The sequence below is a fragment of the Varroa jacobsoni genome, unplaced genomic scaffold (assembly GCF_002532875.2).
Source record: "Varroa jacobsoni isolate VJ856 unplaced genomic scaffold, vjacob_1.0 scaffold_555, whole genome shotgun sequence".
NCBI lineage: Eukaryota > Metazoa > Arthropoda > Arachnida > Mesostigmata > Varroidae > Varroa > Varroa jacobsoni.
This window is the reverse complement of record NW_019213457.1, coordinates 478,109-501,987: the sequence shown is the minus strand read 5'-3', so window position 1 is coordinate 501,987 and position 23,879 is coordinate 478,109. Positions and strand designations below refer to the sequence as shown.

General features: G+C 36.1%; 1 protein-coding gene across 5 annotated transcripts; it reads right to left on the bottom strand.

The window, feature by feature from the left end:
* Positions 1-404: 404 nt before the first annotated feature.
* On the bottom strand, positions 405-23,780 carry LOC111261410 (uncharacterized). Of its 5 annotated transcripts, none has more exons than XM_022834870.2 (15): positions 23,660-23,778; positions 21,723-21,910; positions 18,696-18,827; positions 16,858-16,945; positions 15,282-15,412; positions 14,790-15,048; positions 14,326-14,400; positions 11,963-12,016; positions 10,607-10,660; positions 6,300-6,386; positions 6,016-6,163; positions 3,334-3,434; positions 2,795-3,008; positions 1,782-1,907; positions 405-1,448 (listed from the first exon to the last, which is right to left on the bottom strand). In XM_022834870.2, exons 1-15 carry the CDS (start codon positions 23,725-23,727, stop codon positions 1,308-1,310), a joined length of 1,866 nt encoding a protein of 621 aa, XP_022690605.1. In that variant the 5' UTR covers positions 23,728-23,778; the 3' UTR covers positions 405-1,307. The 5 variants fall into 5 exon arrangements, with proteins under 5 accessions (XP_022690605.1, XP_022690606.1, XP_022690607.1 ...); XM_022834871.1 differs by having other exon boundaries at positions 21,723-21,902; positions 23,660-23,696; XM_022834872.2 differs by lacking the exon at positions 23,660-23,778 and adding an exon at positions 23,195-23,643.
* Positions 23,781-23,879: the final 99 nt, after the last annotated feature.

Here is a 23,879-nt window from a genome sequence, read left to right as displayed (position 1 = left end):
ACCTAATACTGGTGAAACATTCAAGTGGTAATCCAGAATAAAGTAATTTAAAGTTTTAAGTAAACCCGCATGTTTTCTTAGAAACACAGTTTTGAATTAAAGAAAAATTATTGATCGAAATACATCTAATATGCTTTATTAATATTGTTTTTGATGGAATGTATAGTTCGCTGTTACTTATCCATTACTACCTCTAGATACATCGGGCTGGTTTAATAATCCGGCAAATTTTTCAACTGGTCCAAAATAACTACAGCCAACAAAACATTTTTTTCGATCGTCTGTTGACCTGTATATTTGTTATCATGTGTAGTCTCGAAATTCCAGCCAGGCGAAAGGAAGTAGAACCATGCGCATGTACATCACACAGACTGTGCGAAAGCTGTATTAAATAAAAAACGAAGTTAAGATTAGCACATGTCAGTGGGTTTGCCAATTTATTTGAAATAGGAGCTTGATAATAAATTGATAGCACAATATAATAGGTGATTATTATAAGACAGTTTTTCGATTAACGTGGGATATAAAGCGCATTGACTGCATTTTTCACTGAATTACGCAGTACATGAAGTTTCATCGGATGCTGAATGCATTACTAACTCAGGTATACGGTATTCGATTCACTCTACAGTGGCACTAATCCCACCGCGTTAAGCATAACGAAAATGACTTAGAATAAAACGAGATGAATTTGGATGAAGAAACCTGAAAAATTAGCACTATTAAGTACTAGTGAATTCATTTGCAAGGTGCACTAATCAACTAATCAGGTAAACCTCTGCAAGTCTAGTAGGCAAAAATAGTAATCGTTATAATAATAGGGCTATATTGTTTCCTTTAAGAATCTCACCTGTTACATGTAATTTGCCGCTTTTCTAGTGTGTTGTAAAGGTTAAAGGCCGTTTTCACCAATTTCATTACATAAATTAGACAACAAGCCAGTCTATCCAGATGGCTTTGTAATAGCCATTAACAAATATACTTGAAGTGAGCACCTGGAGCTACCTAATACATACATATTAGTTGACAATTGTAATTTTATTTCGCCGCATATGTTCGCGATATATAACCTAGATTTCATCCGGTTATCGGATTTACGAGTGGCTTCTCTTCATTGCTGTAAACCATCTATTGTGTCACGCTGTACCTAGCTCCGTTTTGTTTGGTACCGTTATGGTTTTTGAGAACTGACTGCTCCAGCCATTACTGGTTCATTGCATCCTGGGTAGTTGTAACTTTTAATCAATGTACCTAGGGATTTTTTAGCCTCAACTGTTCTCTTTCGTTAATCCTTCATTTTGTGGTGTTTAGGGCCCGCCTTCTTCATCGGGATTACATAAGCCTGCATGATGAATCAAAGTAGCTTGGTCGGTGAACGCTTTACTGCATAAAGGACAGCAAAAGTCAGCTGTAGTAAATGTCCGACTTGGCTGCTGAGGAATGCTTATCTGTAAGTAATAAAAATTAACATTTTGCACTTGGGTTGAACACCCTTAGTTATCATATAAATTCGACAAAAATCTTAGTATTGGTGATAAATATATACACTTATATACGAATGTAAGTGTATAAGACAAGCATCCAATCTGCATTCGGTTCAACCGCGTCTACGTAAACAATAATAAGCTAATTGACTCGTGCTCATCGAAGCGCTAAATTTGTTTAATTACAAAATTCAGAATACACTTTGTGTATACACATATAGAAGCAAACCAAAAATACTTGTAATTCAAGCTAATAAATAATGTTGTCAGTATGGTTATTTAGGAATGAACACGAACCAATTTATCGGTCATGAGTTGCATGTTCTGAGCTCGAAGATTACTAATCTCCTGTTGCTGAGAACGCACGGTCTCTTCAAGGCGAAGTCGTTCGGCATGCATTAGCTCCACGGCCCTTTGGTCAATCTAGTCAAGGTATAGTAAAATCGAAAACAGTATGTGTTTACAAAATACGTTTAATAATAGTTTGATAAATATAAATAATCGCACTCTTATTTTTTATATATTGATAACTAAATTCATTATTCTTTTTGGACAAGCCTACCATAATATGTCCACAGTGAGCAGTCGGCGACATGTTGCTATGTATAGCAAGAGATAGGTCCCAAGTCAGACGCGAAATTTTTATAACAAAAATGCATATTGGGAGTTCAAGTGCTCCAGAAGTCATTAACAAAAGCGGACCTCGTGTGGAATCTGGGTAGAAGGTATTATCAAATTTACTTTTCACCCAACTGTGAATAGTTTTTGTAACAGCGGCTTGTACAAAGGCTTCTTGTAACCAAAGTTAAAAAATCTCAACTAGGATATAGTTTTAACGAAACTGCAATAAAAGCAGTGCAGTTAGTGGAAAGGAATACAGGATCCATCGTGGAGCATTCTGTTCATGCAAGCTAACGCCTTCGAGCTTCGTTTCTTAAAGTTTTTAAAAAATGTGGGCAGCAGATTTGGTCCGAAGTTAAGAATCGTAAAATATAGTGATATACTCGTTGTTTAAAAGACAAAACTGAAAGGTTTTTTAATCATACATCTCTTGCTGTTTTAATTTTCAAAGAAGGTTCCGGCACGTTTACCGAGGTAGCATTATATTTGACAGATTATTACATTAGACATTAAGTGTTGTATTATAGTTTGTAATTTACGGTCCTAATCTCATATATCATTGACCAGGTGATGGCTGTTTTTGTTATGGTTAGAATGCAGTGATTAACAGAAAAAGAGGAGAGGTTGCTTATAGGTAAAAAAAAAATGTTTCCATTTCTGAAACGCCTGACTATCAGATATGTACCAACCTGATTGCTCTCTGCGCTCTCTGCGCCGATAATCACAGGTTGGTCTTGCTCGAAAGCCTGCCAGGTCTGTAGTAACTCTTTATAGTCGTTTTCCCACTTAAGTCGTATAATGTGTTCTTTACGCCACTCTTCTTTAAATGCTTCGATCTGAGAAGCTTGGTCATTCTGTAGAAGTTTAAAGGCGGCTTCACGTTGCTTGAGCACGTTCAATTCGCTAAAAAAAAAGACAATAAAGCAGTCGATGTTCGTATTACGGTGATGTTACCCAAAAACAGGTTGGTTAACGTTTATTGTATCACTTTGTCGTCTAACTAAAAAGGAGACGTTTCATAGGTTGGGTTAATAATGAAACTAACAATTACTCAAGTTCTTTAGTGAATTGGCGTGTGAATAATTAAGGGGAACTTAATCGTACAAATATTGACGATCTTGAAAAGCCAACATGAAGCAACGATATACAGGTCACCTGTATGAGCTGTAAACGTAAATAATGGTTGTCGGAGAATATCGACGAGAAAAGCAAAAAATGAATAACCTACCTGACGTAGGCATTAACCTGCTCACAAGCTGCTCTCAGAGCATCTCGCTCGTCTCGGAGACTTTGCGACTCAGCTCTTAATGCTTTAGCTTCACTGTTTGCCTGCAATAGATTTAAAATAGTGAAGGAACTTCAAGAATATCTTTTGTACACTCAAGTTGAGTGTACATGTGGACAGACATGTCATTTAATTAATAGTTATTAAAGTTCAGGAGGCAGTACAGGGTGGGGTATCTAAACCGAGTTAAAATCTGGAGACTGGTTTGTCGTGATGGACATGCTAGTCCTAGCACCAGATGAAAACCAGTTCCTTCCAGATCAAAGCAACAAACTTCTGATAGCGAAAAACAGTATACCATTTTTTTTTTCATTTGAGTGACGATCAAGGATTATCCGATCTCTTTAAGCTAAGTGGAAGGGAAAAAGAAAACATCCTGCTCGAAATTATCAGTATACGTTATCACCCGTTTTCATGCACTTTCGAAAAAATCCGAAAAGAATTTCCATAAACTAAATGATTATCAATGGAGTCTAAAAGGCCCAAAATAATCAGAATGCTTTAAAAAACCACTTTTAATGGATTCCTAAGACAGAAATTAACGACCATTTGAGAGGAGAGAAGATCCACTGCCAATTGAATAGTTTAGTCAAACGCAAACGATTTTTGGCTAGTTGATATTAAAAATGCTCACGGAAATGAAAAAGGAGTGCTTGAAAAATGGCTATGACTTAGAAATATCTGATTTTGGCCAGATCCAATCTTTAAAAATCTTTCAGGATAAAGGAAAGTTCCCACTTTAGATGCCCTACTTAGAAGAATCTCGACAATTAATAAAATTTTTGTGTTGTGTATAAACTTCCTAGCAATCTGTAAATGCACATTAAGTTCACTGAAAAAATAGTCTTTTTAACAATTCGAATGGTAAAATAAATAATATCTGCGTCGCAGGCCATCATACGAAATGTACCTTGATTGAAATATTAGCTAGCTATCTCGAATACAGTAGTCAATAATCGGATTTCGTAAATATGATTAAATAAATAAATACTCATTACGTACTCACGTAAATACTCATTATATAACACTTTCGCTTCCTACGTGTCCTTGATAGTTCCGTGTTAGCCTCTAGGCTTAGTTATTGTATGTAGACTTCTGAATGAATGACGGCGTATTAACAACAAACTAAGCAAGTCTTCTAATTTGCCAAATTCTCTTTTAAGTGGGAACCCTATTAACCTAGTCGTTTAAACTTTAAGTCTAGATTTATTTAATCACATATATAGCATGTTAGAGTCGGTGGTGAAAACACTTTCCCCTAACACCTAACGGAATAACATAGCTAGCTGTAAGCGTGAATTTTAGTTTACAATTCAGTAACTGCAGCAAACGAGGTTTTACGCATTTTTAGAGAAACTCCTTGGCCAGCTTCAGTTCTTTAACTGGAGGGTATTCTACGATTTCAGAAGGAACTGCAATTGTAAAACCAATAGCCAACCGTAAAAGCTCAACCATTTGTGATGCGGTTTACTCGTTTTCTTCTAGTTTAATGCTACATGTCATAATCGGTGAATCTCTCCTCCTAAATTCTTGTTGCTCTTTAGTAACAAAATTCGGGTTTTCATATATCGTACCTAGTCGACACGTTGGAAGCGATGACAGAAATTCGTATAGAATATTTAAGAACGCTAAAAGTTTCTCTCTTCTTGTTTGGGTTAAGCGCTAAGAGAGTTGCAGAAATTCTTCTAGAATATGGATTTCAAATATACTAGTTGCGAACGCGCCTCATGCCTTCGAAATACATACTCTTTGACTAATTCATTTAGTCACTCATTCATTAACTCACATCCCATCTTTTCAAAAAAGTAACGATTTGATCAATGTAATAGTTTTGGACTTGACTGGTTGGTCGAGACGGCAATCTAGATCAATTGTGGAAGCAGTGGAAGAGCCAAGACTTATAAAACCAATTTGTACAATTTTACACCGATTTGGCAGTAAAATCTGCATTACATTGGTAAAGGCGTAATACTACAGAAGTTAACGTACTAGTTATTGTAACGGAAATTGGAACCAAACTGCTAACTATGGCTATCTAATCCGTGTTTTCTTACTAGTTCCACGAACATAATTTTTGGAACTAACAATGACTTAGGTCTATGGCTTATGACCCAACAACCTGAAAACACGCAATCTAATACAAGGTTTGAAATTGGAATAATTCACATAATGAATATTAGATATTGCAAATAACTAAATGATTCATTTATTACAGAAGCAATAAATACTTGTTGTTTGTTTCACTATGATAACAAATAAACTACTATTTATTCGGGCATTTCATCAAAGTGGTAAATATACCACGAGATAAAAAGAACATAACAAAATAAGGCTTCCTAATATAGGAAGCCTTTCCTAAATTCCTTTACTAAATAATAAATATAAAAAAAATCAAAGCTTTCGTGATTAATGCAATGAAGCTTGTAATTAACTAGCCTAACATAGCACACTTATAGAAAATAAATTTCGTGGTGACAATACAATGTGTAATTGTAGTGTTATGTTTATATAAATCTTCGCTTTCCATAACTAGCTCCCGTTAGCATTTGACACTAATATAAATTAATTAAATAATACAACGTGGCAAAAGCGTTTAACGGTAGAAACTTTTCAAGTGATAATTACATTTGAAAGCTTGAGGATGTCTATTTCGCGTTCTGCTGCAGCCTTTAACAAAGCTGCCTCAGCGTTTTGTAGAGCGATGCCGTCTCGTCGGCCCTGCTGGACTTCCTTTTCCAGGAAGCATATACGCGCATTCAATTCTTGAATTTTCCTAAGTTTACAAGCATGAGAGTAAGATTTGAACAGCTCTGCAAATTTGACATTAAAAAACTTATATGAATTACAATGAATTGCAACTTACCAGAAAATAATTTTTTTACATGGGCAAGCAAAAACTATCTTAGTACCTCTCTCGCTGTGCATCGAAAGCAGCCTTTTTCAATGACATCTGCTTCAGGAGATCGTCGTACTCGCTCTGTAACTTCTCAACGCACCTGCAGTATATTGACACAATGAGGTAAAGTCTTCCATTGTCGAGTTATAATACGAACACTTGAAACAGAAAAGGCTACATGTGGTTCCACACGTGGTCCCTTTCTGCTTACGTAGGAGTACGTTAACTAAGTAACTCGTTTTAAGTTGGTTTTAATATTTTCTGCAAAAGAAGCAATTTCTATTAATAATTTTCACAACCAGTGCATCATACGTAATCATACATTAAATTTTTTTCTTATTTTTTTTTTATTTAATTTATTAGGCATGAAACGAATACGAACAATCAGTGATGGGGTACCATTTGTTCGAAATTACAAAGACATTCTATTAAACGTTACCTACATGTTATATCTGCATATGAATAGTATCCGGATATGTGTTAACTGCAAATTTGTTAACCTAGCAACTTACTTCCAGCATCACATTTATTTTTTTATATAATAATTGTTCATATTTAGCTTTTAGGCCCGATGTTGATGAAGGCATTTTATATTGAAGACGGTATACTGGATCTTCCAGGACCTTCTTGGGCCGTTGTATAGAAAAGTTTAAAACAAACGTCTCCTTTATCTATTGCCTCATGTCTTGTGCACTTATGGAGAGTCCGTACGGAAAAGGTTGTTACTACAGTAGAAAGGAATTCTTCGGAAATCTGAAATCTCGATTCTTCACCTGTCGCACAGTATTACCTGGCCAAAGAAATTCCATATAAGATTTTGTCACAAAGGATACCTGTCTTTTGCCATATAAGATTTTTTCAGCCGAAGAGCTCAAGTTTACCCATTATGTGAAGTGTTATACGCTTGCTGCATGAAACAAAAGGCAGCCGCGACATGGTAGACGCAATAATACAAAATAATTTTTCTACAGGCACACATCAAAACAATTTTTGTGATCAAAGCTAGATAGGTACAATGTAAATAAGATGTGGTTTTATCAAGACAAGGCCACCAACAATTGGTACTGAAAGAAGTTTGGCGAACGCACGATTTTCCCTGGAATACCCTGTGCGTAAAATTTAACATTAATACATTTTCACTTGTGAAACTTTTGAAAATTAAATTCTATTCATTTTTAAACATTTTTGGAAAGGCAGATTGCCCTGAATAACTTTCTCAGCCACTTTTTTCTCACCAAACTTTTTTGCATATGTATTACATATTACCTTCATTGTTTTAAACTATTATAAAGGATTAAACCTAGTTTTCCCATTTCAAACATCTCATCCCTCATTATTTTTTTGTTATTCAATATCAAGAGTTATCACGTTGATAGTGTCATGGTGTGGCTACCGTAATATGGATTAAATAAAGACACGACTATGGCTGTATAAATGCAAAGTAAGTGGTTGGGAAGCGCTCGTCCCTGGCGGCAACAACAAAGCTAAATCCGTACGATTTATTTTGGCAGCTGGCGATATGGACAAGTTGGAGAGGCTAGTCGTCGAGTGAACTGGGTAATTGGACGCCGTCACCGAGATTGGCTTTCGACGAAACCTGATTAAAGAAGAATTTGAGCGATTGTTTGTAAATCGCGGGTGGTCTGCCGATCAGATAATACCAAGAGCATGACCGTGATTGCAGGCCTGTCTCGACTGGAATTCGGTTTGCGTGTATGGAAGACAACTACATGGGGCGATTTCAAAGAGGAGCCCTGCGAGAGTTTCCCCTTAAAATAAGCCGGGTCGCTTCAGTGGTTTTTTCAGCTGTTATGCAGTAAGGATGAGCAGATGTTTGAATGGTTTGTGTTTACTAAAAGAGCATTGCTGGGTAAGGTGGGTTCAAACTCATGTATAGCGTGCTCCTGGTTAACGTTCCGAGAACCACCAAATCGAAAGTGTTTGCAAACTTCATTGAAGCAACTAAAGTAAGTCCTTACACTGAGTTAGTTCGATACGGCCTGAGATTAAACGTCGAATAAACCCGACACCCGGTCCCGGAGGCGCACCTACTTAATAAAGTATACTGGTTGCTGTTCCGAGAGAACTGCGGTTCTACGGCAACACGGCAAAAAGGAGTAACAGGTTTCAACTGTGTTGACACTGTGAAGTTCGGAGATCGTAGTGTGGATCAACCATTAAAAATATTTTTCTCAGTGCCTTAACAGGGCCCATCGATTAGACTTGCGTCTAGGTGTCTAGGTGTTGCAGGGAGGGTAGACAGCCAGTAGGCTTACCTCTGATGACACGTTATGTCGAACAGATATTAGGAAATAGCAACCAGCACTACCAAAATCAACCGAGGTTTTGGTATTTATAACTTGTCACCGGGGTCTCCCAGATGTAAATAAAACCGTACGCCAAGTTATGTTACGCTGTTTCCCGAACATGGAAATACTGATCAGAAAATGTGCATACATACGTGTGTTACATATTCTGGTTTACAAGGTAAAGCCAAGAAAGTACGTGCCTTGTTCGTCCATTGGCAAAGAACCCACAAGTTTTATGCTGTAAATGATTGAGCATCTGTATTGTTGAATGGTACGAAATTCCATGATCACTACACCTATTGTCCCGATAGCGCGATGTGCTTCAGGACAACTGGAGAGTTCGTTGTAAGAGTTTGTTGCCATGCGCTTGTGCAAGATACCCACTAGTCCACTTTGGAAAAAATGGTATCCTGCCCAGGCATGCACCCATAAAATTCCCTGAATGTATCATCCAGCGCACGTAAACTCAGTAAGTGCTAGAAAATACCGGCCACGGGATAAGGACATTCCGCCGATTAAGTGTGACCGAATTGTAATGGTGTAAACATACAATTTCTTGTGTAAGTACATGTTTTTATAAGCCCAGAGCCATGGTTCTGCGCATTGGATCCTATGAAAGAACTTCAAAGCTAAGCCAATCCGCTTCAATAACTAAGTGTTTTTTCCACACAAATACGCCAGACGTAAGGTTCTTTCCCTAATATACAAGGCGTATCTATCTACAAACTCAACTGAATAGTCGTTACGGTAAAGCTAGTGTTGTTCAGACTTCTTTCATTTTATGTAGCCTTAATACGAATGTCTTAAACAAGATAATTTTAGAGCTACTGTTCTTTTAAGCGTCTATACTCGCGTAGATTTCTGTATCATGAGCCCTCTTCTCATTATTATTAGGTTATTCATTAGGCATACGGTTTGTATGCTGTATGCAAAAAGTCTTTTCAGTTTGTCTGAAGTTCAGCAGGTCGAAATATTCGGAAAACTATAGTATTACATGACCCATCACTAGCAGTTCGAAATTCGGTAAATATATACATCAATGCTTTGGTCATCTACGGCTATAAGTTGATTGAGTGTTATTAGAGAATAAGTTCAGAAGTAATAATATCATTTAGCACTGAAAATCAAGGCTCAGAATAACCTTATGTTCGTCGAAAGTGAGAAGGCTGGTAGAGTCCATCGAGACACGGTGAAGACACTGAACAAATAACGATTCATCACTAAGGCACGCATCTTTAAAACGGAAATTGGGAAGTTGAAGACCGCAGAGGCTGGGACTTCATCTCAACATTTCAAACAAAATACGAGTCGTTGTAATCACAGAAGCTTTTGAGAAAAATTGAGCACAGCCAATGCGGTTTATATTGGCTTAATATGGAATATTTCGAAGCATTGTCGAATCCAAGGACGCTTTTAGCCTTCATTTCAAGTCCGTGTGATTTCGAAAGGGTAGTAGAAAAGGGTAATAGATGGCATAGTGTATCCTGTCGCCAGGTCTTTCAAATAAGCTATCCATAACGAGTATAGCTAATTTAAATTACAAGCGCACAGCAGTTAATACGCTCCTAGAGCGCTGGCTTCAAGGTGTGAACAATGGAAAATATTCACCTAACGTATACCAAAATATTGCTGCGTCTCCTAATATGCTTAAAGGTTATATAACTTTTTCTTTATATAATTTCGGAAAAGCTGATACACTATTGTTTGTTTATTTTTATGCCATTTTGTTTATTTATCTCTAGCGTACTTTCTTGATCCTTTTTCAATCTTTCCTTTTTCATTATACTCCATCACTATAATAGCTTTAATAATACTACCGCGCTACTACAATAGGATAGTTGTAGAACCGCGAACATTTGTTGAAAATAATTTGGTATCTTAGCTAACATATGTATTTCTTTTTCTCATTTAACTAAAAAGTTCTTAATTGGGTATCTAAGAGAATGGTACCAAGGCTAGCCAAGTTTGTACAACCCTTGTCAATTTATTTTTACGAAAAATATGTACTTACGATTCTTTATCGGTAATAGATGCTGCCAATTGAGCACGAAGTTCGGTAAGCTCTCTGAAATATTAATGTGAAGACATATTTTCCATTGAGCATATATGAACATAACAAACCAATAACGTACTAAACTTGGCCAATACTCGAAGTAATTATAATAATTTCACGTTGATACTGGTAATATAACAAGGGTGTCCACAATTTGTGCTATAAGAAACGCAGTGCAGAACGTGAACCATCTAAAATACCTTAAGAAATGAATATCAATCTGTTTTGTTGTATTGACGTATATATTGACAGCCGATGGCTACCATTAGATCGTTCAGTATGAAACGTTACATAGTAAATTCTAACTTTCTTCACATACTTAGCTCTTTTATATTCAATTACAGTACGCGCCATTAATATCTATGACCTTCTGCCATTCAGATGGTAGCCTGTCTCGCTCCCGCAGAGGTCTTGGGTACGAGTCTATGAAGTCTCGAATGCCAGTTTCCACATCGTTTTGAGATAAGCATATTTCCCTTATTAAGTAGTTATCAAGACTTTAAAAAATTTCAATCTGAGAGTGTAATGTCTGGCTAGTATTATGAATGATAGAAAACCTCTAACAGTAGCTCCCGCATTTTTACGATCATAACATCTTCGGTATGAGGTAATCATCTTCTGCTCATGACTGCCTAAAACAGAGTTTTTTGACCGAATACAGAGTTCACGCGGCGAGCTTTTTCTGCCGCTGTAATTCCAAGATAGAACTCATATTCGCAAGCTATTCGAATTTTCTGATTTTCTATAACTTATACAACAGGCCTGCTAAAAGTGACGATATTTAAATGAACAGTCTTAGATTCCAAAAAATTCAAATACACCTTAAGTGGAAAAAGTCTTGCAAAATGTCACATTATTATAAAGTAGCATCATATGAGATTAATATTTGTCACATTTCACATTGAATGAACTTAATATAATCGGAAGAACGCAGCAAATAATGCGGCGTCTCTGTGACATCAAAGATATGATTAAACCTGATGTGATGGTGTACTTCAAGATTCAACTTTGACCACGAAACAATAATAAGCGAAGCCAAAATAAATTAGCAGAAATTTACTTTAATTGTGTACTTCAAGCTAATGGAGAGCCACTGTAATAATCTATAAATACATTGTAGCCGTAATAGACATGATAATAGCCAAGAATAACCATAAAGATGCATTTCTTCGTATAAAAATTGTAGATGTCTACTCCGCAAATCTTCTAGCCTACTTCCTATCAGTCGTAGAAGTTTTGCTACAGTCTGCAAGTTTGCTACGTTATAAATTATTACATTTTATCATTAAAACTATTATTATAGTACCAACTTACGATTCTTTTTCAGAAATGAGGGCCGTGAGTTGTGCATACCGGGACGTCATTTCTCTAAAAATCGACATTGAGAAACAGTAGTTATCGGGTATCAAGTTACAGCATTAGTAAAAGTGTCATGACATTAAGTAAACGACCGCCATTAAAGACTGTCTCACACATATTATAATTGAAAGACCCTACATTAATAATATAATATTAATTAAATTATTTATTATTAATAAATTATAAATTATAAATTAATTATAAATTAATTAATTAAAGTTAATAAATAAACTTTCGCGGGAGACACGAAAGACGCTTGCAGTTGATTTCATCACCCAAACTTACTTTGCTTCAATTTATAAAAATTAGATTTAATTGGTACAAACCCAAGGTTACAAAAATCTTTAGTCTGCTTTTCATATTGCGTTTTCTCTAGAACTTGCCCGCTTACCAGTTTGTTATCAAAGAGGTCAATGTATGAAACTGATGACAAATCGCTTAAAAAAAGTGAGAACTCTATTTGCCAAATTGACACTTCGGCGCGGGTATCTCTGTAAGCTAAAAGTGAATAGACAACGTGATACGAAGATGTATCTTTAGTCAAGGGAGATCTCTGAAGACATATACAGGAGTAAAAATTAATATTATGATGCAAAAGTGATGTCAACAGACTTGGAGCAAAATTTCGACGATACTTATTGTTTTGCCACTGTGTAGGTTGTCATTAAGGAGCATTAAAAATTTATCTATCATTCGATAGTCAGATTCTTTATGCATTTCACTTATTGACGTTAGCAGAATACACTTTAAGATACTAAGAAGCACCGTATGTTAGATTTTTCCCGTATACGCATTTTTCTATGTCTAATAAATTTTTTAGGGTATAGATAGCATATCCCACACAATCTTAAACTGAAACATTTTTTTAATAGTGGGATAAGGGACAATTGTGTTACAGATGGGGTTCGACGCCCGGGCGACCTTAAAAATAAATAAATGTATAAAAAAAGCTGTACATATTATTATTATTATTATTCTTGAGTTTGTCATTTTTTCACGTGTTTATAATTGTCAACACTAATTTAGAGTTTTTCTAATGTGCACTGATGTGAAAAATGAATTACAGGAATATTGGAAAACGGAAATATGAATCAGAGCTGTCGGAAAGACCTTGTAGACCTTTAGAAAAATGCCATCAGGAATAACGTTGTACTTAAGGGGAACATCCTTATGTCAATTTCAATTTATTTAGCCGTAATGCGGATAAAAAGCAGTATCAAAGTCCAACTCAGTATCCTCTACCCTTTGAATTAATTCTATTTTTAAATCTTAAAACAAATCCGTAAACAGATTTTTCGGCACTGTAAGCCACTTTTGCTCATCCCAATTCAATCTATTAGTTTTTTGCATATATTAAAAGCTTTCTTAATGTTATAAGACAAAGGTGCCAATTCCTTATTTTAAACTTTCAGTCTAGTTCTTACGCTCAAACGGGTCTAATATTATCAACTTACATTACTTAGTTAACTTAGATCAGCAACACAATTAAGATATTAATATCTCAGTAGTATCTCTAGTTACAAAATGCTTCTTTTTTTGGATATATATGAAGGCAAGATGATGTAAATATTATCAAGCGTACATTTCATGAGGACGGGTGTTTTGTTCAAAAATGCACTTTATTTTAGGATTTTAAAAACGGGAGGTTAAAACTTATTAACTGCCAAATGCATGCAAAACTAATTGACGTTTTAATTAAATGTCATCTATTAACAATGTACACAGAATAATAAGAATAGAGAAGACAAGACGTCTTTAACAAGATAAAATTGTTAGCTTTGTGCCAAATAGATTCGGATTAGAAGGAATGACTTCTTTATTGCGAGGTATTAGCCAAAAATAAAAAGATATCGTTTTCTGTTTATTGCTAAAGAAACCTAGAATTAAGCGACATTAAAGTCGACAGCGGCGACGTGCGAATACTTTAGGATAACTATTTCATTAAAAGTTGAAATTATGGCGAGAAATTAGGGTTCAAATATTATCCAATATTATAATTATATGACTTTAGCCCGAATATTGTCTGGACAATAGCACTTATGAGTTTTAGTTGTTCTTATCACATGTATCGAAGAATTTCGTAAAAAGCAGGAGAGCAATTGATGGGGTACGATACACGCACCTCTATCCCAAATATGCAACATGCTAAGTACTGACCCATTGTAAGTTGGGAAGCCATAAGTAAGTCTTCCTCAGTATATTAAAAGATTGTCCAACCAAGATCTAGTTTAATTTAAAAATACGGAAGTCTAAATAAATGTCTATTATGTATCAGACGTTTTATTGTAGAAATTAAAATACAATTGAGATCTACTTACTTAACCTCATTGCTTGTTTTTTCAACCTCGACTTTCAGGCTTGCTATTTCCGTTTGGAGTGAAGCAACTACGGGGCTGAAAAGGATGGAAAGATGTTCAATTATGACTACACCTTGGCTATATACATTTCTTCTAATTTCTTAAAAGGAACTTGCATAAACGTTACTTGCATAAACTTAATTTTATGATAATTCACGGATTCGTCGCTGAGAAAAGCAAAAACGAAGTGCTTACCTTTTTCGATAGTTATAGTACATTATATATCATCCGATATAAAATTGAATATGATTAGAATATTCAGATAATTTATTGCTGGATAAATTGTTTGCAATTGTAATTTATAGAATGAATCTGTTTTTAACGACACACTATTTCAGTTTCATTTGAAGCATTTTTATCAACTTGTATAACTAATTCAGTCAAATCAATTATTCACCTGAGCACAATTCAAATACTAGACATACTTTTCTTCTGGGGTATCCCTTTCGTCAGGCTGTTTTGTGATAACATCACGTTCCTTTTTGACCTTCTCCGGTTTGTCTTGGGTTTTTTTGCGCAAAACCTCCTTTTCTGAACCGTATTGCTTGGCGCTCTCTTCAGAGTCAACATAGACATAGGTTAGATCTTCCACCCGTTGGTTTGATTCCTCGAGTTTCTGGTGGCACTCGTCAAGCTGTGATCGCAGTTCGCGCAACTCTTCCTCTAAAGACTTTTTCATTTCGGCTTTTAGAACAAAACAAGATACCAAAGCAAGACGGCACGTTATCACGCTGGTATCGGAGGAATAACCAAATTACAGGGGTTGGCTTTTAAGAACAATACAAACAGCAGCCACAAATGATGCTGTTTTCAGCAACATTTAATAAAATATAGTAATAGGCACGGAAGCTGAAAGCGTAACCAAAAAAGTGCGTTTGGCTTATTAGTTCAGATGGTACTTTTTAGCAGTTACTTACAGAGGCTGAATTTCTCGACGATAGCATCCTCAAGTTTTTTTTGGGTGCTCTCAAGACACGCCCGCAGGGTCGCTTTCTCCTCCTGCATTTTGATCGTAGTCTGACGCGCCTCTTCGATCATAGCTGCATCCCTAATATTATGAAAATAACAAGCAAAGTGCATCACATAAATTGATAAGCATCGACAACATGTAATGAGGGACGCGGTCAGTAGTAAGTGAACTGAGTTAGTACCATGTTAACCATATGGTTGCAGTTGAACATACCGCTTATAGGTTGATCAGTTATCTTCCTGCATGCCCACTTTAAAGTCTTAGATTTCCCTAAGATTTTACTGGTAACACATCCAACTTTTTTCCCTTCGTCCCTTACTCCACTCTCCATGATTATCCTCTTTATGAATCCTTATGGTTTAGTGCTTCAGTCAGTCTAGTACACACTATTGGTCGAGTTCCCGTTTTTGTCCAAGCACCTATTTTAAACCATTTTGTTAGTGTTTCGATCACTAACCTCCTTTATTTTATAACTCTGCCTCGATACACTAAATCGAACGAGAGTCGTAATTTGAAAATCTTTTATCAGTATATATATATATCTTCTAGAAAATCCTTCCAGATTCTTACACTGTGCCTATTTCAGTTCTTCATTTAATATGCAACATAAGTGAATGTAAAAAAATATGTCATTGAAATACGCCAAAGCATTACATATAAACTATATAAAGATACTACTAGCAGGAGGATAGCTTAGTGACTCTCTAGAATTTTCGCAAACGTTGAGCTCTAAGGAAAAAAGTACGTGTGTGAGCCTGATCCACTGAGAGACACAGACTCATTTTTTAGTGCTGTTAGATTATAGGCCTCCAACCGCTTTTGAGTTTTCAATACAAGCTTTTTCTATCGAAGGAAATTTATAGCCCATCTCATTAGATAGATTTCTCATTTTTATTTAAAAAAAACTTTCAGTTGGTTTTTCATAACTTGATATTTGAGTTTTCTTTAGTGATTTCAATAATTAGTTATCATATTGTGTTAGTTTCATTAACACCTTCGGTTACTTCATTCATTCACATAGTTGCTGTTAAATTTACCCTAAAACTTCAGTAAATGTCGAAGTGTGCAGAAATATTAATATTTATAAAATCCTGCAAACTTTAAGAAAACTTAGAGATTTCAGATTTTTTGAGAAGATCTTATAATAGTATTTACCTATTCTGTGCGTAAAAAATTAGTCAATAATAGAATGAATAAAACGGAAAAACATTATGATATGAATGACTATTGCTATTGAAAAAGTTGTGCTCTACATAGACTTCGATATTCACCGCTAATATATTTTTGGTAATATAAATGTGAGAGAACATTTATGGCTTAAAAGTAATTCAATGAGGTGGGTTGCAAATTCTTTTTTGGTGCAAGAAGAATATGTGAAAATCTCGAAAACGCTTGCGATTTTCATAAATTATGCTGGCCTTGAGTAGATGAAACAACTTTATAATAAGAAATATTCATGTTTAGGAAAAGCTATTTTTATGTTTTTCCATCCATGTATCATTTTTCCATCCATTTTACGTCACCTTTCATATATTCGCTGCATTTGTTCCCTCCAAACGTTACATCGCTCGAGATGAATTTTCATTGATTGACTGTTGTCCAGTGCGGCCTCTGGAATACAAATGAGAATTTTAGTATTGTCTGTATGATGAATGGATGTTGAGTATGCATTTATTATACAGTAAAACGTGCTTGTGTATAGTACAAATAGATGTTGGAGACTTATCGATGAGAGACAGACTAAATGGTTTATATGCTCACGGGCAGCCGCAAGTGGTAAGCTATCTATATCTATATATGATACGAGGACGCGTTGTATACTTCCACATCCATCTCAACGTCAGAAGATCGTTAGTAAACCTCGACTGGAAGTGTTTCATGGCCTGCAGCTCTAGAAACCTGGGCACAACTACAGTAACCACGAGGTGCACACGGTCGGCCTGATATCTACACAGTCCCCATGTATCCTTCCGGCATATTGGAATATGGTAGCACTTTTTTCATAGAAGACATCTAACTAGACTAGGCTTTTAACAATTTGACGTCTTAAGAAATAGCCGTAAGCTTCTATGCGTAAATAGATACAGTCTTGTAACAAGGTTTCCAACACGAAATACTCAAGATCGTTTCATATCCGTCATCACAGAGGCCAGGTATACAAAATGGTTAAACCGAAAGCACGACGACGCTATGGGTATCTTGCTATAAATAAAAGAAGCGCGCCAAACTGAGGGGGCGTCGTAATCGGGTTACAATGCCGAACAGGATGCCCTGGTAGGCAGCACACTCGGTAAGCTTCGTCAGCCTAATGTTGGCGTGAGTTCAGTTTGTGGTAAAAAACCAAAGGTATTTTTCGTACGAAAAATATCCTTGATTTTTTATCATAATTAGTACGGTAGTGGCAGCGACGTTGACCATGTGCAAATTCGACTCTCATGCATGAACCAACATTTCTATGGTAGTGTCGCAGGCCGTGACCATAACAGCAAGACGCGGGCAATGGCGGTGACCATAGTCATTGCGGCAAACAAAGCGTGTTGCAAATTCCCTGATCCATAAAAGTCCATATCTCTCTAATGTAAAAGACCGAATAATCAACAACTGATGTAAAGCAATATATCCTATGGTCTCTGGATCTTTGGAATTATTTTTCCTAAACTACGAAGTAACGGTAACTTAGTTTAGTTCACCAGGGCTAACCTGTCGGCGATTGAATGTTGACAATTCAATGCATCTGGATCGATTCTGCCGACATGCTCGTTCAGCTAGTTATTCTCCCTGTCTTCTGCAGGCTTACATAGATTGCCCAGTTTTTCAGATATTGAAGTTCTTAGTCTATAAGATGAAAGCTCTCAGACTCGTCGAACCCAATTCTTCAGGGTGAAAGTCATGCTTCCGCCCCGGATTAAATGATGGAGACCACACAGACTCTCGACTCCAGCATCGATTTGACGATACGCTGGTGGCCTCCCGTAAAGAATTGGAAAATTTTCGGTACTGTGAACCTTACAATGACTCACAGTTTAGTGTAATTATATAACTAACCACTATAGTCCGAAGCAAAGTAGTTGTTCACGTAATGGTGGCATTCGAGGATTAATGAAACAGAGTTTAAAACAAATCTACTCGAGAGCTCCAAAGTCTTGGATACATGAGCAGGTTCGGGCGATTCACTATAATTGGTCGGAAACTAACTTACTGACCGACCTGCTAAAAAGATGTTTGTAGTACTCTATTTATTATATTAATAATTACCAAGCTACAATGTATGGTATATTTTCACCTTTAAAACAAAATCAGCCAATGTTTTTATATGACGAAGTATATATTGGAAAAACGGAGCAATCAGTATATTACTTACTCTTGAGCTGTTCATTTTCCGTGGTCAGTCTTTCTATATCTGCACGTAGTGAGACAGACTGTACAGGTACTACCGCAGAAGCCATCGGTAGGGATTGTAGTTGAACAGCAAGGTTATCAAATGCATCCCCAGCTAAGAATAATGTCATATACAAGAGGATAAACAAGTTTAGTTGAATAAAGTTTTATTTAAAAGATATAAAGAACTATTGATATCCCTTATTATTTTTGTATGTGCACTCAGACGTCACGTGTATTTCAATAGAAGTTCTCATCACACTGTTTAGATAGTGTAACATATTTTTATAACTGTTGTTACAAATAAATGTCACAAATGAGGAAGCAGAAAGAAGAAAGATAATCGAAAGTTCTGAGAACAAATTAGAGAAACTTCGTTTTAAATTTACGGTGGACTAAATCAAAAAAACACTTAGAACGTAGAGAAGGCGAACCCAACGTGATAACCTGTAGATTTATTGGAATCGAAGAAAACGATTAATTTTTTATTTAAACAAAGCACGCAGAAAACCGCTAACCGAAGTAAGAAGTGGAATTTGGTAGCTTCGCTTACTGCAAGACACTAAAAGTTCTAAAGTTCTAGATAAGCTTTGGCTTGGAGAAATAACACAACTGGAAGAGCTAAACTGAAGCGACCCAGTAATTATTTATAACTTAACATGAATAATAATACACAAGTCAGAGAAGATTTCACATAGTACCTTTTCCTTGTAATTAGTGCTCGTAACCACCTAAATGAAAAAACTGGTGCGCGACACTATGTATAACCAAAAGACAAAAGTATTCGAATAGAATAGTAAACTTGAAAACTCTCTTTGAGCGGATCCGAGTACAAATTTGGAGATCAGGTGATCCATAAAATGAAGTAACTGTGTTACATTTAAGCATACTACGAATATTTTGTTAATTGAAACAAATAAAGCAGTATTTAACTGGAGGAGGCAGTTTCCACCACTTGCGACAAACTGATTGCTAGCGGTTCTCTAACTAATTTGTAACTGTGTGTTTACATACACTCGACTTGGGCAACATAAAAATGTAAGCATGAACTATTTATCTTCATTTAATGTTTTAATTTGCTTAGCATCTCAACTTCAGTTAAGCGATTTATTGCATCAAGCTCAAGCTCGTAGACCAACGGTGTGAAACTTAATAAATAAAGTACACTTATAAGAAAAAAGCACTAGACGACCCGCACAGAAATAAGCGAAGATTAATGTTTTCAATACATTGGATAGGTAAGTAAGTAATGGCGGTTCGTTCACTTAACAGAAAACGCAGCTTTCTGCTGGGATTCCAACAGGAAATTAATTTATTATATATTCGGCATCACTCTTCGTGACCTTCTCAGGTCTCTCAATTTATTCGGAGATTCCGCTTCACCACCAATTTTCAGGTTTAGTGTTGAAATCCTTCAGCCAATTTTTGAGACCCTATTTATTGTCAAATATTGTGCTACAAATTTTATTTATTATAGTTTCGATTTACATGCAACCTGAAAGAACTTCATTCACCAATAATCTGTTGGGGTAATCTGTTGGGAAAGGTCTGGAAAATACGGACGTGGAAACTAAAGAATTCTCTTTCAAGCCCTTGCAAGGTGGCTTTTACAATGTTTGCCACGTGCGGCTTAGCATTTTTAAAGAGAAGAATGACCTGACTTGTCTAGCAACCTTATTTACTCGATACAACAGGGCTAAAAGAAGAATCCTGTGACCGTCTTGTTTTTCATCTATTCCACTTCCCTTCTAGTTCCTTTTTACTTGTCTTCTAGATCCATGAAACACAAATCATGGGTTTTTCATCGACTATCCGCTTTCAAAACTGCCTTGAGGCGGTTTTTTCCATGGTCCACCAGGATGGTGTGTACCCATAAATTCTTAGACATCGTAATTAGACTTCACAAACTATCATTCAAGAGTTTTTTAGGTACGTAACGTACATTGTACACGACACAAATATGTTGAGCTGCTTGGATTGTTTTTACACCTCGACAAAAGGTGAATTAAACGGATTACTGAAAATGCATTTTTTTTACTAGAACCATATACATGTATAGCCTGAACTCGAGGCAAGTATAAAGCAAAGCAAATTCACTGAGAAGTGAGTCAAAGCGCACTCCTGCTTTGCTTTGTACGTATTTAAAGAGAGAAAAGTAAACAACAAATAACGTAGAAGAGACAGAGGGAAAAGAAACATTTGGTAAACGCACCATTACTTATGCGTTAACTTAAGAGCTAAAAAAGAATGTAAAAAAATATGTTTCTATGTTGAATTCGACTTACACCTTTTTTGTCCTTAGACATAATTTAATCATGCTTTCCAAAATTGTTCCCATCCACTACTCATGAGTAGCCTAGGATTTCTTAGTTATCTCATGCATGTTACATTTTCTTATTCACCTAAATACATGTTTGATCTATTTACTCGCCTCCTGCAGTATCATGTAATGTATAAGAAATGTACAAAAATGCTGCTGTAATATATTGGTTCAACTATTTGTGTAAGTTCATTGATTAGAAAAAGGGACCTTTGATGATACAAAGATACAAAAAAAAATAAATGAAATTAGAGGAAAAAGCTCGAATGTAGTAGCTTGAATCACGACATCTCGACGCGAAAGCCCAAGGCGCGCTCTGAATAAAAAAAGATAAATTTGAAGGTAAATATGCATTTTCAAATCCACAATTTTAAAAACATGTAGATTTTCATCGACTCCCGGGTAGGTAGTGTATAAATAAGAATCAGTTCAAATATTTTTGCATTACAAGATAAACGTTTTTCCATTGCTGTATTCCTGAACAAATTATACGGAATCGGGCAGTCAACTTCGCCAGGCAAACCCGCCCGTGACATGTTCTCTAATATAAGTTACGGATCGTTGACCTAGTTTTATTATTAAGAAGTCTTTGCGGACCTACCTTTTTTCGTATTTTTATATTCTGTGTGGACTTGAAAAGCGTGAAAAAGTCTGTAGCTTCTAACCTCTTTTATAATCGCCTAGACTTACCTTCAGACAAATAACCTCCACCAGGGCTCTCAGGAAGGACAACGAAGTCTAGAACACTTTCGTGTGCAGAAACCGATGCAGTATCTGGGATAGGCCGTATCTCAGATTTATCTCCTTCTCCAGCCGACAAATTTGACACGATTGATGAAGCCATCTCTACCGATGAATACTCTGCACCACCTTTGAGGCTTAATTGCACCGCCGTTTTATTCGCATAGACATAATAAACAAAATTTAGGGTCAAAAATATGATGCAACCCTAAACGATCTTTTGGGCACAAAGAAGAAATATCAAGAAACAAATATCCGAGGTAAAATAAATCCGGCATTGCCTCAGTTGTTCTTCAGCCACACTTAAAGGTGTTCTGTTTTTACTTAATTTGTTTCTTATTAAGTAGGAGGATTGACCGTTGTGGCACTCTACAAGCTGTTAGGCACTAGTCCGCTAACCTTCGCAGATGAATAAGTCCAAGAAAAACACCGACATATCGTGCGCTTCTGTACCATTTTCTTCATAAGAAGGCATTTAAGGCCAAATGCGGACATGCTACAGACATGTTTCTTCATGCCTTAATTTAAAATAGTGCACATTGCAATAAAATATACAGTGTCTTACTAACTGGATGGATGACTAATTCGTGTCCTCCACATACGACAACACTCACGCACCATACATGCATTTTTTAAAAGCTATTTAACTTACTTTGTATGGAAATACAAAACAGCTCCAGCAATAGTTAGAATAACCCTTTCTGCATTTCGTTCGGGCAAAGTTCGGGCTAAGTTCGTTTGGCCAAGCCCTTTTCTAAACACTTATTATTATTCACCGAAAACCAATGCATTGGAAAGCCGTACTACACTGCTAATAATATTTAAATAGTTAGGTAGTACGAGATGCTACACCAATAAAGGTAGCATAGAAATACATGAACTAACACACCTAATGAATGTATGTGAACACAGCTCTTACTTCAAATCAACGTGACTAACAACGAGGCTTAATACTTTTTATCACTTCGACTAGATTTTTTTTGTTAACAATTTTAATTGTAAACATTTAGCGGGCTAGTAAATGGCGAGCAAGCCTGATGAATGCAGTGCTATAAGGATATCTCAAGGCTACGCATAATTATGTAAAAACGTATTTGTGGTATAAACGGCCAATGATTCACGTTTTTACAATATAAACTATTATTTAAGCAGACACACTCTTTTTAATTGAAATTGACTTGTGACTCTGGAAACGCTGCAAAGATAGTCAATGATTAGGCACCTATGCGACAAGTATCAGAGGGCTAGTTTTTCCCAGCAGTTCCTAACTATTTCTTGCGGTAATAAAAAGAAGTTTCCATATTATTTTATAAACATATGCCCACTTTTCATTACGTATTAGTAGAGCCTTGTTGAAAAATCACGCAACATAAATACATGAACAGGTATTTTTTTTATATAGCTATTTACAAAAAACATACAAACGCTGTTAGGAATCAGTTGTGCAATCGAGGCTGAGTTTTTTTCGGTACAATCCGTCTCTACCTCTTTTTATCCAGTGCTGTCTCCCAATTTCATTACGTGTTTCAAGAAGACCTAAATTCATATTCAAATGATAAAGTACCTTCAAATGCGTCCGTCTATTCTGTCTTAGTAAATTGTGAGAAACACAACGACTACACTAAAAGCTGCTGCGTCACTCCTGATGTTTCATTACAAATGTTACCCTCACGACCTATGTTTCTTAACGATACAACAGACGAAAACTGACTCGACCAAAGTGCGTCACAAAGTAGTTAATGTAACGGCAGTACCATACACAAATTGCAACATTGTACATCAATCAATGTACAGCAATCCGATTTGGTGACACGTTGCTCGTATTCAGACACGAGAAACGGTCTAAAATCGATGACCTGCCGTTCGTTTATTACCTAATTACTAACCTAAAAAGTCGATCAATGACATATGACTCGACACGCACCGTGAGCACAGATTGTATTTGCAAATACATTATCTCCGGTAAAAGCTCACGCCGGGAAAGGGAAATAAAGCAAAATATGAGGAAAGAACAACAGAGCAATCTCAACCGCGCCGAGAATTGCACACCTTCAGTTAAAAAATAAATCAAGCGGTTTAATTATACCCCGAGGTTGCATTTCGGAC